The sequence below is a fragment of the Drosophila novamexicana genome, unplaced genomic scaffold (genome assembly GCF_003285875.2).
Source record: "Drosophila novamexicana strain 15010-1031.04,08,12 unplaced genomic scaffold, DnovRS2.1 tig00001089-arrow-arrow-pilon, whole genome shotgun sequence".
NCBI lineage: Eukaryota > Metazoa > Arthropoda > Insecta > Diptera > Drosophilidae > Drosophila > Drosophila novamexicana.
Window position 1 is genome coordinate 623457 of NW_020824841.1, and position 15801 is coordinate 639257.

Genomic DNA, 15801 nt, shown 5'->3' on the forward strand with positions numbered 1-15801 from the left:
TCAAATGAATATCGATATCATTGAATCGAGATATATATGTATACATACTATATATCTATATATTGGCTGTATCTGCTGCTAAGTCAAGCAAGCAAATGTAATTAAAGAAGCTTATCAAGTTTTTTATTCTCCTTACAAGATAAGACGAGTAATTTGCATGCAAAATTTATAAACGCAACAACTATTAAAATTTACTTATTTCTTTTGATGATTTCATTACGCGCGAAACGCCTCTTTTAGAGTGTGTTATGTGTGTTTGTGTGTGTGTGTGTGTGTGTGTGTGTGTGTTTGGGTTTATATGCCTATTGAGCAGGTGTCGAAACAATGTGTGGAGCGCAATTTAAATTAGAATGTTGCCACATTCATTAGACGATCAACAGCAGCAACAACAACAGACAACAACTCATATAAAAATGTCAGAACAAGTTGAGTTGGCAATTTGTCAACCGGCAACAGCAACCGGCTAGACACGCGGCCCGGTCTCTAGTTTACATTCGAAATGCATTTTTTGCATATTCGCATCTCAGAAAAAAAAAACCTCAAAAATCCGAAAAATCCCAAAACACACACACACACAAAATTTCCGTGAGCTCTTAATTTTTGATTAGAGCCCCAAAAGGCGGCAGCGGGCGGCTGAGAGGGATGAGGACGCCGACTGCCAGTGAGTGTGTGTCCATGTCCATGGATTTGTTCATGCGCAAGGTTTTTTGCCAGCGCACAGCTCCGCATTCGATTGGTGCCTGACCGGGCCGGGCCGGGCCGGCCGGTGGCATGGCCGCACCTCCGCCCCCGCCTTGGCGCACAGCAGCAGCAGCAGCAGCAGCCGCAGCAATGCTTAATTGTTAGAGCGGCCAGTCGGTTGCTGCAGCGGGGTGCATTGATCTTAAAATGGCGCAAAAGCCATTGAACTGCGCGCCATTGCAACTGCAATAACAGATTTGCTGCTCAGCTCAGTGCAGCTTGGTTCGGTTCGATTCGGTTTTTTGGCTCCGACTCCGGCTTCGCAACTCAGGCAGAGTCAACATCAACGCTAGCTTTGGCCAGGCCAGGCCGGGTCGGGCCGGGTAGTTCAGAACTTATTGCTCGGCTCGTGTGTGGCATATGCTAATTTTCGCAGCTAGCAAACGCTCAAGAGGTAACTAGCGTTTGCTTTGGCCCGGCTAGTTGCCCGGCTAGGTCCGGCCCGGGCACGGGCCCGGGCCCGGGTTGGGGCAGCCATCGAAATCGCGAATGAAATAAAATTGTGACCAAATGTAAATTCTTTTAATTTGTTTGTATTTGTACTGTCGACGACGACGCCGCGACTGCTGCTGCAATTGCTGTTGTTCTTAATCATAAAAAAGTATCTGTTGGATACGTTTAGCGGCTGACACGTTCTTGTGAATGCCTGCCTCCCGGCCACCCGACTTGCCTGCCTGCCTGCTTGTTGGATGAGTTAAATGAACGCGCGTTTTGTCTATGAAAGATGTCAAGGTATCTGTTAAATTTTGTATTTGCTTTTGTACGCTAATCACAATCATTTTAAGCAAAAAACTAATAAAGATGCAGACAAGCAACCAACAGCCAAAGTAGCCAAAGTCTTGAAAACTTGACGCGAAATATATCCCAGATTTATTGCTGACTGAGTTTTAGTTTTAAGCTATGGAAATGCTCTCTTTTAGCTATATGTTATGTAACTTTATTTCTTGCGATATATGGTATCCTTTATTCATACTTGTTTTATTTGTAGTTTTCAACTGTGTTATGGAAGAACTTATTCTCCCTTTCTCTTTAATAATGTCGCCCAAAGCTCGCTTTTATTTATTCAAAGCATTTCATAAAATATACTTAATAAAAAATGTGATACGTATAAATGATCTGATACCAAATGATCAGGTGTGCTAAGATTTTGTAAGGGTGGATAATTAAACTCGGAGCTGCAAACGCTGAAAGTTGTCAGTCGTAGGATTCACAATGTAAATCGAACTCCTGCCTTAAGGTCTTTTGATTTCTGATACTTCAATCCTGCTTCAGAGCAAGGCTTGACATATATTTTCTTAATCGAAATTAAATAATTTAATTTCTTTTCGACAATTGCCCGTTGTGCTGCAAATATTTCAAGCCATAAATACTTTCATTTACAAGATGCGGGCTATATTTGATCTCCACCCAAAATTTGCAACTACCAAATGTAATAGAAATGCAAAGATTGGGACTATCTTAAGCCTTGCTTGTCTCCAAACTATTTTATTGTCAAGCTAAGCATTTTTCAAATAAATATAATTCTCTCTTTTTTTTGTGGGTAACTAGTTTGATTAAAGGTTCAGTTCATGGTAAGACATAAATTGATTTTCCGGGTTTGAAGCGGTTCGGCTAGCAACCGGTTTGCAGCCTTGATTAAAGTAAACAATCAAACTATTCAGTTTTGTAACTAAACCTTAAACTAATTTAAATATTTACACTAAGAATGTAAGCAAAGTAATTTCGTCAACTATTTGCAGACAAAATGATAAGAAATCGTCAAGGAATATGTGAATTATGCGATAAGTTATATAGTTCTGTCTACTTAAAAGTTCTTAATTGAGTCTTTGAGCTTAGTCAATTGCGTTAAGGCTACAGATGTAAAGTCGGGCAGAGAAAAATGCGCATACAATTTAATTTTAATGACCAATTTGTCATTGATCGGACTACAATTTGCAAGTGCAAGTCGACAAGTTGCAACCGAATTAAATTAGTTAGCTTGTAATTTCTAGACTTGGGAGTGGAAATGCATGTGACCATGGGCAACGGACAATAGAACTGACCTTGGAGAGTAAATAGTTGACACAAGGAGGGAGGGGTGGTTGCTTAGTAAGAAAATAAACATGGAATGCTCTCTCTTTAGAGAGAAAGAAAGTAAACATGGAATACTCTCCCTTCTCTTTATATATACAGAGTTAGATCAAAGGTTGGTATATATAAATATATATACCATAAATAAATAAATATATATATATATATATATCAAATTGAAAAGTAATTTCATTTGTTGACTAAAAATTCTAATTGAAGTACGCGCTCACAATTGAGCTTACGCTTTCGGGCCAACTTGAATTGCCATACGAAAAGGTCAGACAGTAGAAAGTGAACAATTTGAATATGATTCTTCCACAACCTTGGACTTTGAGCTGATCCAATGCGAATGCGGGCAAATGCGAGATGCACTCCATTAATGGTCAAGAAATCCGACGCTGCATATTTGGCAGTGGCAAGCGCTAAAATTACCAAAATGTGCCACTGTGCAGCTATGTCAGCTGGTGTGCGTCTGTGTGTACATAGAATAATGACAACGGCAGCGGCAATCAAATAAATATATATGTATATACAAATATATAAATATCAACAGCCAGCGGCAACTGTGAAGCGCAGTGTGAAAATTGGGTTAAGAAATAAAGCATGCAAACTACCTTGACACATTTTCCGGGCTCGTGTGCTTTCGAAATTTATTTATGTACAAAGCAAACACATTGATTGGCGTTGCCAAAGAATGCTGCTGTGTGGGGTTTTGCGGGGTTGTAGGGGGCTTTAGGGGATAGGGGTAGGGGCATGGTCCGGTTATGCATGCCATCCCATATCAGAAAAATTGTAAAGCTAGCGGGAAAGAATTGTCGCAGTCTCTGCTTCTGTTCTTGTTGCTGTTGTCGTTGCCGTTGTTGTTGCAATTGTAATAAAAATTGCTTTTACGAAATGTTCATTACATGCCCTATACAGCCATATGCATATCTGTGTGTGTGTGTGTGTGTGCACATACTCTTATAAAGAATGTGGAAATGATAAGAAGAACGCGCATACGCCACGTGAGCCGGACTAAACTGAAGCCGAAAGCTGTCCCCATTTTTCAACCGAAAATTTTTATGCGCAATGCGCTGATTAGACATTAGAGCATAATATCAACTTGACGGAGTGTGTCTGCCTATGTGTGTGTGTGTGTGTGTGTGTATCATGAGTGTACAAAATGCGTTTGCGGCGGGTTACAAAGTCTCAAAGTTTGAAAAGTTTATTGACCACCAGTTGCCACTTGCCGCTGCGATCGCTGATTGCTTAAAGGCAGTCAGACTGAAGGGTTTAAAAATAATCCAGAATTCAGCACAGGCCAATGAAACGCAACGCAACGCAGCGCAGCGCATCTGTCGACTAACTGGCTGCGGCTCGGGTTCATGTCCTTTCCATAGGATGTTGTCCGGCCAATGATCTTGAATTGGATTGAACCTGTTGCCACCTCAAGAACGTTCAGCCAGCCAGCTTAGCAGATGGCGTAGATGCTGCTACACCCTTTTTTTTTTACCATACAGCCGACAGACAGCGGTCATTGAGTCTCAGCTGCGCAGCCTCAGTTGAGTTTTCATTTTGATCTCGAAGCTTCAGCCCTTGGTCTGAGGCGTTGGCAACAATAAAAAGGTTCAGCGACCGACGGTTTTTGTAATTTATGCCAGTTTATCAACTAAAGTGCCAAAGAATTTAGCCAGAAAACCGCTAAGCTAAATGAGCTTATCTCCAGAACATATTCAAGCCCGGTTTCTTCACTCAATTAACTTTGCGACAGCTTGTCAGGTGGCAACCCTGGTCAAATCTATCCATCCATGAAAAATTGTTTTCAATATTCAATTTTCTTTTTTTTTATCAGGTTAATCTTATCTAATCTAATGCTAAAGTGTCTGTTAACTTTGACAGGAGCTTGGGGAAATGTATTACATTTTAGCTCTTACTTTTTATAGAGCCTTTTTAAGAGCTAAATTCAGAGTAACTTACCCAATTTAACTTAACTTAAATTGATTTTAAAGAAATGCTTATCGTATAAAACAATATTGTAGTTTATTTAACTTTACGTATAATTTGTTGTATTTTTTGTTGGATAGGTTTTTATATTTATAAAGATGTGTAGGGAGAGAATGGAAGAGAGAGTGAGAGTGAGAGAGAGAGAGAGAGAGAGAGAGAGAGAGAGAGAGAGAGAGAGAGAGAGAGAGAGAGAGAGAGAGTGCTGCCAGCTATAATCAAAGCAATTCAGCAGAATTTAGCGGGAAATATCAGCATGTGATCATCTCCACAGAAAGTTGACGGCTGGCAGTTGGCAGCCGGACGTTGCGGTTCATTGGCAGACATGGATTCATGGGTTACCGTCTGCCGGCAGGTCATTAAAATATAATGTTGGTAAGGCTACTCGTAAACGTTAATGCCACACAGTCGTGGCAGTCGTAGCAGTCGTACATCTTTAGCCAGTGCCTGTTGCTGGTCCTTTGTGGCCGGCCCCGGATCCAGTCAGGAGTCAATGGCACGCTGGTTGGGATTCTATTTTAGCGCATGCCAACGGCCCTGAACTTGTTTGTGGTCCATTGTTGAAGTCTTCCGTGCCTGGCCTCTGCCTCTGCCTCTGCTGTAGTCGCAATCACAGTCTCAGCCACACGCAGTTGTAGTATCACGACATTTGCAAATTGCAACTTGCATTTTCGATGGTGTGGCAAGCAGCAAGCACACACATTATAATGCTCAACGGTAAATAATAAAGAACATAATCCAAAAATGTGGCCACAGCAAAAGTCAATCACATTGCAGACGTATATGGTCCCGGTAGAGCGGCAACAGATGATAGACCAAATAGTAGAACTTCTCGATGGTATCATCCAAGAACAATAGATTCACCACAACCGGCTCCAGCGGATTGAGGGACCCATTGAGCGTCAGCTGGTCCAGACTGCGAGCACAGTGGAGCATCTCGATCAGATAGTAGGCCTTCTTGCGCGGCATCTCGAGGCTCTCCTGCTGCAGATAGATGGTCAGTTTGGTGTATTCGGCAATTGTTGTCTTTTGGACATTGTCATTGTTCGGATAGTGCAGCTCGATATAGTTGTTCACCGAGTTCCATTTCAGCAGTGGCGCATTCGCATTATAGTACTCCAGCCAATTGATGTGCGTCTCCAGATCCTGGAGGCCCAGATGGAACAGCAGACGCGCCGCCTCCTGATAGGTCGTCTCGCAGTCCTCCTGAAAGCTCTGTAGCAGTGAGCGCAGCTTCTGGCGCAGAAACTTGATGGCATGGTCCCGATGATTCACCAGCTTCATCGCTAAAGATCAGCCACCACCTTCTTCTTCTTCTTCTTCTACTTCTACTTCTTCTTCTTCGCAGTATCCGTTGTTTCGTGTTTTTTGTGTGTGTTTTCTACATTTATGTAACGGGTTATATCATGTTCATGCTGTGATGTCTGTGCAAGTCTGTGTGTCGTCTGGGGGAATATAATTCCGATGCTTAGTCGATGCGAGAAGTTTCTCATCAATCATATTTGAAGAGCTCAACAGGAATCTTGTTGGGAGTTCTGGCCTTATGGAGGGGTTAATTACTATAGTTAAGTTAGTGAGATCCCTGTGTAAGCCTGCCCACTTCCAAATAGTAAGCACAAGGCAATCGCGTTCAAACTGTGAACCCGATTTTGCAATTCCTGGTACATCCAATTTTGTGAGCTCTAGTCTTAAAACTGTAAGAGGCAGAAAATATTGTATTGGGCGTGGTCAAACAATGTTAATTCTTCGTCTATTATGAATATGCATGAGTATATATTGCAAGATTCTTTAGCTCCAATTGGAAAATCTAACTAAGCATCAAGTGTCTCATAAAATACTGAGAGACACGGCCTCAAACATTTTCAACCATTTCAATTCCATTTGAAAAACCTTCGAAAAAAGCTAAAATTAGTATTTTAGGTTTTTCACACGTTCTTGAAAATCCATAAATATTCCATGTACCTTATATATATATGTGAGCTTTTACTCAGTGCTCAATGGTTTTTCCCATATACCTGAGTAAGTGTATATAAGCTACTTGTATCAAATTCAATTAAAAAAAACAAAAAAACACACACACACACAAATAAAACAACAAGAAAAAACCCAAAAATTTGCTTCAAAAATGATATGAAAATCAAAACAAAATAACCAAACTACGAAAACAGCAAAAAGAAATGCAAAACAAGCGAAAAATATTATACGAAAAGCAGCGCAATAAATACCCTAACATATTTCAATGAATTGTAGATATTTCAACTTAATAACAATTCTTTTTCGTTACAATAATTTAGTTAATTTAATGATGAGTCTTATTGAAAATAATTTATTTTTTCTTATAAACTTAATTGATTTAATTTGATTGAAATTAACAGAATATAAATTTATGGGCTGCCTAGAGTAAACTAAAATTAGTTAAAGTTTTATTTTAATTGTTTACTTTAATTTCTAATAATAATATTTTGTGTCTCAATTTTTATTTTAATTTTAATTTCTTACTTCAAATTTTAATTAGCTTTAACTTTTTTTTTTAATTTTTAATTCGAATTTTTAATTATATCAATTTATATATTTTGATTTTGGTTTTAATATTATTTCAAAATTTTTAAAAACTTTTAGTTTAATATAAATTTAAGATTTCAGCTTTATTATAATGCTTATATAATTTTATTATAATAACAATAATTAATAAAAATTTTATAATAATAACATATGTGCTTATATATTTTAAATTTGACATATTTTTATAGTGGCTGAGCAGTTTCGTTTCCGATAATCGATAACTTGCCCCGTTTTCAAGTAATCGATAAAAATATAGATCGAAATCCTGTATTTTTGGCAATTTTTGTAAATAGTAAGAGCAAGAGTAACCAAACTGGACATATAGCTTCTAGAATCGTATATATATTTGCATTTGATGTTGGAAGAAGAGGATTCAGGGTATCCCCTAGTCGGGAGCTCCCGACTAGAACCTCTTACTTGCTTATGTTATGGACGTTGAAGCAACGTGTTACATGTTTCATACGAAATTTAAAATACCCGCTGCAAGGATATTGTATATTTAATATGTAACAGATCCAGAGTTAAGCAATCGAATGATCGGGCGAGTTGTAGGAATTGCGACTGCCTCAATGGTTCCCATTACAAATGCGCAAGTGTGTGTGCCTGTGTGTGTGTGCGTGTGTGTGTGTGTCTGTGTGTGTCTGTGCAAATATATGCACATAGCATTTTCCAGTTACCGGCAATGTTTCAATTTCAAATTTTAGCTACGTGAGCCAAGGAAGAAGCGAACCTTCTTGTATATGCTTAGGGCATAGGTAGAGGGAGAGGTAAAGGCATGCGTGTGAGTGTGTGTGTTTGCTTGTGTATATATTTATGCATGTATTTATATACATGTATGCACTTAAATTGTGTGGCCTTCGGCTGTTCCTGCTGTCTGTCGCTTGCCTCTGTTGTTTTTCGCCGTTTGCATTACATTACGCTCCGGACACGTTTCGAAAATCCATAGAAATTCCAGTAATTGAAGAACCGCCTGGCCGAACGGACGTGTACCCACTGGGCGAAGAAAAGCAGCAGCATCAGCAGAAGCAGAAGTACCTAAACTGTATAAACTTACCTGCGCATTGCTACTGAAAAACAAAATAAAAAAAAAAACAACTGAAATATGAGTGAAAATAGTACGGATAAGTCCGTTCGCATGGAGATCATTGTGTTTGGGGTGCTGCTGGGCATTATCGTAATTATCATCTCTTTGATTTGTCATCGTCGGAATGCGCGTCTGTTTGGGCGCACGCCGCCTGGACCGTGGGGCCTGCCGCTGCTGGGCTATTTACCGTTTCTGGACAGGCGGGCACCGCACAAGTCGCTGCAGGCGCTGGCCAAACGCTATGGCAGCATCTATCAGCTGAGCATGGGCTCGGTGCGTACGGTGGTGCTTTCGGATGCTGTGCTGGTGCGCGATTTCCTGCGCCACGAGGAGCTGACGGCGCGTGCACCGCTTTATTTGACGCACGGCATCATGGGTGGCTATGGTGAGTATGTGCGACAGAGACGGCGAATCGAAACGAATGACTTAAGACAGCAACTTTTTTCTGTTGTTTTTTTTTATTTATTTTTTTTTTTTTTGCAGGCATCATTGGCGCTGGCGGGGACATCTGGAAATACCAGCGTCGCCAGCTTATCGAGTGGCTTAAGGCGCTGGGCATGACGCGCAAACAGTGCGAGACGCGTGCACAGCTGGAGCAGCGAATCGGTCGCGGCGTCGACGAGTGCGTCCAGGTGAGTCGCGCAGAGACGCGCTGAGTCTGTGTGGCGTGGTGGAGTCTCTGACTAATTGGCCAACTGGCCGGCGCGAGAAATTCCAAGAATCATGAAAGTGAAGGTCCTACGCGTCATCGCCGTCGTCGCCGTCGCCGTCTCTGTTGGTGGACATTCACTTTCCGTTGTGGTCATCACTCGACGTCCGCTGTGTGTTTTGTGCTGCTGTCGCTGTCGCTGCCGCTGCCGCTGCCGCTGTCGCAGCCGTTGTCGACGACGACGACGACGGCCACAACGACGCATAAATTTTAAATTTGCTAATTTTTTGTTGTTGTGTTTTTGTGTGTGTGTGTTTTTTTTTTTCGGTTGCCGCATGTTTTTGCTGCTTTGCTTTGCAATTTTTTTTCTCGGCTTTATTTCTTTTGTTTTCCACCTTTCGCTTTTGCCATTTTCACTGTGTTCTCGCTCTCCCGCTCTGACTGGCATCTTGTGTCCCGCTTACGTTCTTTCCGCAGTCGTACGAGACGGAAGCGCAGGAAGCCCATGTGCTGGACCCGCGACCCGCGCTACAGCACACGCTGGGCAACATCATCAACGATCTGGTCTTTGGTGAGACCTACGAGCGCCAAGATCCCAACTGGCTATATTTGCAGCAGCTGCAGGAGGAGGGCGTCAAGCTGATTGGTGTATCGGGCATGGTCAACTTTTTGCCCTGGCTGCGCCATTTGCCGGGCAACAAGCGCAGTATTCGTTTTCTGCTGGACGGCAAGGCCAAGACCCATCAGCTTTACGATCGCATTGTCGAGCGCTGTGAGAAGCAGCTGGAGCTGCAGCTAGAGCAGCAGCAGCAAAAGCAGCAGCGGCCGCTGCCGCCGCACAGCATCCTGGAGCATTTTCTGGGCGAACGCCAGCCCTTCTCGCAGCTCTATTGCGATGAGCAGCTGCGTCATCTGCTGGCCGATCTCTTCGGCGCCGGTGTCGACACAGCGCTGGCCACGCTGCGCTGGTTCCTGCTCTATATGGCGCGCGAGCAGCGATGCCAGAAGCGTCTACAGGCTGAACTGCTGCAGCTCAGCGAAACGCCCACGCTGGCCGAGCTCGAACCGATCGCGTACCTGCGCGCGTGTCTGTCCGAGGTGCAGCGCATCAGGTCTGTGGTGCCGCTGGGCATACCGCACGGCGTCGATGAGACCACAGTTGTAGGCGACTATCGCTTGGAGAAGGGCAGCATGATACTCATACTGCAGTGGGCCATACACATGAATCCGGAGGTCTGGCCGGCGCCCGAGAAGTTCCGTCCGGAGCGCTTTCTCAATGCCAGCGGCGAGTACGCGGCGCCGGCACAGTTCATACCCTTCCAGACGGGCAAGCGCATGTGTCCCGGCGATGAGCTGGCTCGCATGATGCTCACCCTCTTCACCGGGCGCATTCTGCGTCGCTTTCACGTCCAGCTGCCCATCGGCGAGGAGGGCAACGTGGACATGGCCGGTGAATGCGGCATCACCTTGGCGCCGGCGCACTATAAGCTGCGCTTCAGCAAATTGGAGCAGCTGCAGAAAAACGATTAGATTTTGGGCTACTTCTCTTTGAATTTTCATTTATTTGCATTTCATTTTCTTTTTAAGGTGTTTTTTTTTTTTTTTGTTTATAAATCTTACTTTGCAAATTAACAATTCGGCTAGTTTTTTTTTTTTAATTTGTTTGTTTATGTAAATAACAAGGAAAAGTTGTAAGTTTACGCAAAAAATGGTATAAATAATAGCCTTTATATAAAATTAACAACACTTTAAAGAAAATATTAATTTGCTTACAATTATTTTTGTATTCATTTAAATTATTTTTTTGTATCAAGCGGTGTTTGTAAAATTCTTTTGAATATTTTGCAGTTTATTTTTTAAATTATATATATATATATATATTTTTTTTTATATTTCTTTTATCATCAAATATAAATATATAAAAAAAATATAAAAACTTTTCAAGCGCATGCTTTCTTTTTTTACGCATATTAAAAACAAACAAATGTTTTCTTTTATTAATTCGTTTATTATATGAATTTCAGAAATTGTTTTTGCCTATGTTTTGTGTATTGTGTGCATAAAACTAAACCACAGTTTGTTTTGTTGTTTGTTGCCTTAAGTCTAAATATGAAATTAACAAAAACATCAACTAGCTAATTAAGGCAAAGACAAAAAAATTCTCATATTTATATATATATATGTATATGCATGTTTATAAACACAATATTACAAGTTGTCTAATTAAATTGCTAATTTATCGATTACAAATTAAAATATTAATTAACTGAACACAGCTTCTTGGGGTTGAAAGAATAGAATTTGTTTGCTTCACACACACACACATATGTATGTATGTGTGTCGAATTAATATATATATATTTATATATATATATATATATATAAATAAATTACTATATCTGTCTGTTGATGACAGGCTCTTCTTGTTGTTGTTAGCCTTTGAAAACTTTAAACCTTAATCCTAGCTTAAACTCAAACTTACTGCGCGATTTGCCTAATTCATAATTTTTGTCAACTTAAGAGCTATTAAAATATAATAATAATAATAATAATAATAATAATAATAATAATAATAATAAAAAAAAAAGAACGTGTCTAGGAACAAAACCGTGCTCTGTGGGTGTGAGCCCGGAGCGGCGCTCAGTTGGAGCCGACGTTGCGCACCTGATGCGGCTCGTTGGCGGTGGGCGCCAGTGGACGGCGCTTCAGGCAGACCTTGAAGGACTCGGGCGTAATGGTGGCGCCCACATTGCCCTTGAGGCTGGGCAGCGGCTGGCCCTCGGGCAGCGCAATGTCAAAGCAGTGCATGAACGAGGCGAAGAACAGGAACAGCTCCATGCGAGCCAGCACATCGCCCAGGCACATGCGCCGCCCGACGCCGAACGGAATAAAGTATTCCGGCTTGCGCACCTTGCCCTCCGTATCGATGAAGCGCGACGGGCGAAACTCCTCGGGCTTGTCCCACAGATTGGGATCCATGTGCACGCTGTTGATCAGCGGTATGACGTGCGAGCCGGCCGGTATGGTATAGCCATTCAGTTCCACATCTCTGCGAGGCGATAGCAATGTTGTGTGGCAGAGGGGAGAGAGAGAGGAGAGCAACGGAAGAGAAGCTGGGTTAGTCAAGTGCTTCAAGCGAGTGGAGCTGTTTGCTGCTGCTGCTGCAGTTTTTTTTTTTTCTTATTGATTTGTGGCGTTGGCTCGGTTATCAGCTGACAAGCCTCTAATCAGCGGTATCAAGTGAAGTGCGTAGAACCGAAACTGGGCCAAGCTGCGACGCAAAGGAAGCGCTTCCAATGAAACTGAAAACCAAGCAGAACCGCAGAGGCAACGGGCTCGGGGCTGCTGGGGCCTGGGGAGAGATCAAATGAAAGCCAGTTTCCCCCATGCAGTTCCCAGTTAGCCAGTGCCAGTGCCATTTGATTTGTATTTGAGAGAACTCAGTACCCCACCCCACCCCACCCCACCCAAGCCTTGCGACAATGAATGTGCAATCTCGTGCCATTGTCCAGGCGTGGTGTGAATGAACGCGTGGCATGGACCTCGTTGTCGTCATTTCGATGTGCGCACAAAACGAACGAATGCGTAAGCAATGCGCTCTAAGGGGCGTGGCCACAATTGATAGCTGATAGCTGATAACTGATAACCGATTGCCAACTGCCAAGTGCCAATTGCCAACTGCCAATATTGCCAATTGGCGATTGCCGATTGCCGATTGCCGATAGTTCACACTGGATTATTGATGCTTACCTTGTGGGAGAATGTGTGGTGGCCAATGGCACAATGCTGGAGCGGCGCATAGATTCGAGTATCGTTGACTCGGTGACGGGCAGATATTGCAGATCCTCAATTGTGGGCAATCGATGGCGACCAACAACCTGATCGAGCTCATCTTGAACGCGTCGCATCTCCTTGGGATTGCGCAGCATGAACACATTTATCCACAGCAGGGTTGTCTTAATGGTCTCCATGCCCGCCGAGAAGAGATCGATGATCACCTGAACGAGCTGCTCCTCTACACAGATGAAAAACAAAAAAAGAAAAAAAACAAACGAAAACAATTAATTATACAAGAAGTTGTTGAGTGGTTGACAGCCGGAGTGGCTGGAGGATGTCAACTCACCATGATTCTTGCCATCGAAGAGTTCCGCATCGGTGCCATCGGCCTTGGCCTTCTCGATTTCGCACAGATAATAATCGACCAGATCGCGCACATTGCTGGGATCAAAGCTGCGCTTGTGCTCATCAATCACATCCTGATAGAACTTCTGCATCTCGGCACGATTCTCGGCTATCTTGTTCTTGGCCGTCGAGATGCTCGGAAAGCACTGCAGCGTCGGTATATAGTCAACGGTATGGATCTCGCCAAACAGCCGCATGCCCTCCTCGATCAGGAAATTGAAGCGCCTGAACTTTGGGTCATCGATGCTGAAGCGCGTCGACATCATCAAACTGCAGATCACATTGCTGACCGCCACCGAGATGACCGGCGACAAGTCAATTGGCTGCCCATCGCTCGCATGCAAATGCCCGATGAACTCGTGCACCTCCGTCTAGAGAGAGAGAGAGAGGGAGACAAAGAGAAAGGGAGAGATAGGCAGGTGTAAATATATATAAAAAATATCTCGAATGGAGCGCTCTCAAGTACTCACCATAATGCGCTTCTGCATCTGCTGCTTGCCATTGCCCATGTAGGTCATCCCGAACTGGCGCAGCTTGTCGTGCAGAAAGCGACGCTGATCCTTCCACAGTTTGCCGGTGCTATTGATGATGCCTGCAAGCGAAGCAAGACGTGGTCGATACGTTAAGGTACGTTATGATAATGCCACACTAAATCGAAAGCAATTCGCATAAGCTACCTATACGGATACACATGTGCATATATATATATATATATATATATACATATATATATATATGTGTATAGTGGGCACTTTGCCAACGCACTTAATGAAATTTTAATTGTTATTTTGTACTGCTTTTGTAATTCTCTTACTTCTCTCTTAATTCTCCGCTTCTCGCTCATGTAGTTTGTTTTATTTTCATTTAATTGAGGTAGGCTTCGCACACGTTGATTTGCCCCACTTTTTTGCTCTTCTTTTTTTTTTTTTGCCAAATTGTTGAAGCGAAATACCAGAAATGAAATCCCCCAACAAGAAATGGTGGAATTTTATTTTTTGATTTTTTATTTTTTGTTTTTTGTTTTTTGTTTTTGCCAAGCTGTTATCATTGAGCGGCTTATGGCCTGGCCAAAGGCAGCCGTTAAACAAAAATATAAAAAATTATATGATATTAAGTGAAGAGTGGCCAACAAAGAAATGGCCTGCTATTGTGTTTGTTTTTGCTCGTCTCTCTCCTTAAACATTTTGTTTAAAGTGTTTTTTTCTTTTTATTTTTTATGTTTCTTTTAAGCCGTAATGCATTACAGTATTACTATATATAGAAATATAGTGCGTAACGCTTGCTTATCTGGTATTATTTATTGAAATTTTTGTGCTGTCTCAACAAAATTGAAATCGAATTCCGAGTTGTAAAATTCCAAAGTACTCGGAAAATAATACTACTAATAGTAAAAGCCAATAAAAAAAAGCACAAAAAGAAAACTGAGATAATGCTAACAACTTTTCAAAGTGCAAACAAATTTGTGCATATATATATTTATATATATGCATATAGTATAAAGCCTGGTCTCAAGCGTTTTTCACTTATGAAAAAAAGTCACAAATCAAATTAAAGCGCAATACGTTTGCTTCTCTCACTTTTCGCTTAACCCTCGTTTTCTTCATTTTCTATTAACACTGGAAAATTTGACAAAAGTGTTTTTTTGTCGGTTTTCCACTTACCATATCCATTGAGTGTTTGCATGAACGGCGTATCCGGTCGTCCTGTGAACTCCTCGCGGCGAAAGCATTCGCGTATCATCTTGTAGTCGCTCATGACGACAGTCAGCTGGCTGCCGAGGCGGGTGGAGAAGAGCGAACCGTATTTGGTGGCCAGCTCCATGAAGCGTGTGTGCTTCTCGTTGCCCATGAAGAGCAGATAGCCGATGACCGGCAGGCCCCAGGGGCCGGGCGGCAGCTTGCGCAGCTCGCGATAGTGTCGCAGCAGCCACTGCAGCAGGCTGATCAGCGTCAGGAAGCAGAGGAAGACCAGCAGCAGATGCTGTGCGTCCTGCTGCTCCATCTGCAGCTGACGCAGCACAAACTTTATCAGATACGAATCGGCTAGCATGTTGCCGCTTTTTGGGGGTCTTTTTTCCGATTTGTCAACAGAACTTTGAGGTTCGACTGGAGGCGGGCCGCACACAGGATGCTCGCAGCTGTCTCTGTGTGTGTGTGTGTTTGTGTGTTTGTATCTGTGTGTTTTGTTGCTTTTTGATTTTTTGGTTTTAATTAATATATTTGCTGCACTGCTGAGCCATTTGTTGTCACTTTTGCTTTTACTTGCGATGAAAAAAAATTCTCTTTTTGTTAGTGTCTGTGGCGCAGGAAACGGAAAAAAAATTGTTGCTGAATATTTCGACTTGAATTCCTTTGATTTAATTATTTTTTTTTTATTTAAAAACTGCCTAAAATTGTTTTTGGTTTATTAACATTTAAACGTATTGAGCGGCAGATGTACTTAAAAAAAAAATAGTTGCGTGCTCGAGTCGAAGAAGTAGGCGGAGAGACCCGGAGACGATTTCGCGTCGAGCGTTTATAGTTTTCGACTAATG

General features: G+C 42.3%; 2 protein-coding genes across 2 annotated transcripts; one reads left to right on the top strand and one right to left on the bottom strand.

The window, feature by feature from the left end:
* Positions 1-299: 299 nt before the first annotated feature.
* LOC115766285 (cytochrome P450 306a1) lies at positions 300-10616 on the top strand (the record flags this gene model as incomplete). The annotated part of the gene is made up of 4 exons (XM_030710153.1): positions 300-322; positions 8584-8822; positions 8921-9069; positions 9564-10616. Coding segments are annotated over 4 exons (1464 nt in total), but the record flags the coding sequence as incomplete, so codon positions are not given.
* Positions 10617-11084: 468 nt separating this feature from the next.
* On the bottom strand, positions 11085-15797 carry LOC115766335 (cytochrome P450 18a1). Its single transcript, XM_030710228.1, has 5 exons — positions 14930-15797; positions 13739-13860; positions 13210-13639; positions 12837-13101; positions 11085-12135 (listed from the first exon to the last, which is right to left on the bottom strand). The coding sequence occupies exons 1-5, from the start codon at positions 15315-15317 to the stop codon at positions 11727-11729; spliced, it is 1614 nt and encodes a 537-aa protein (XP_030566088.1). The 5' UTR covers positions 15318-15797; the 3' UTR covers positions 11085-11726.
* Between the last annotated feature and the right edge of the window lie 4 nt (positions 15798-15801).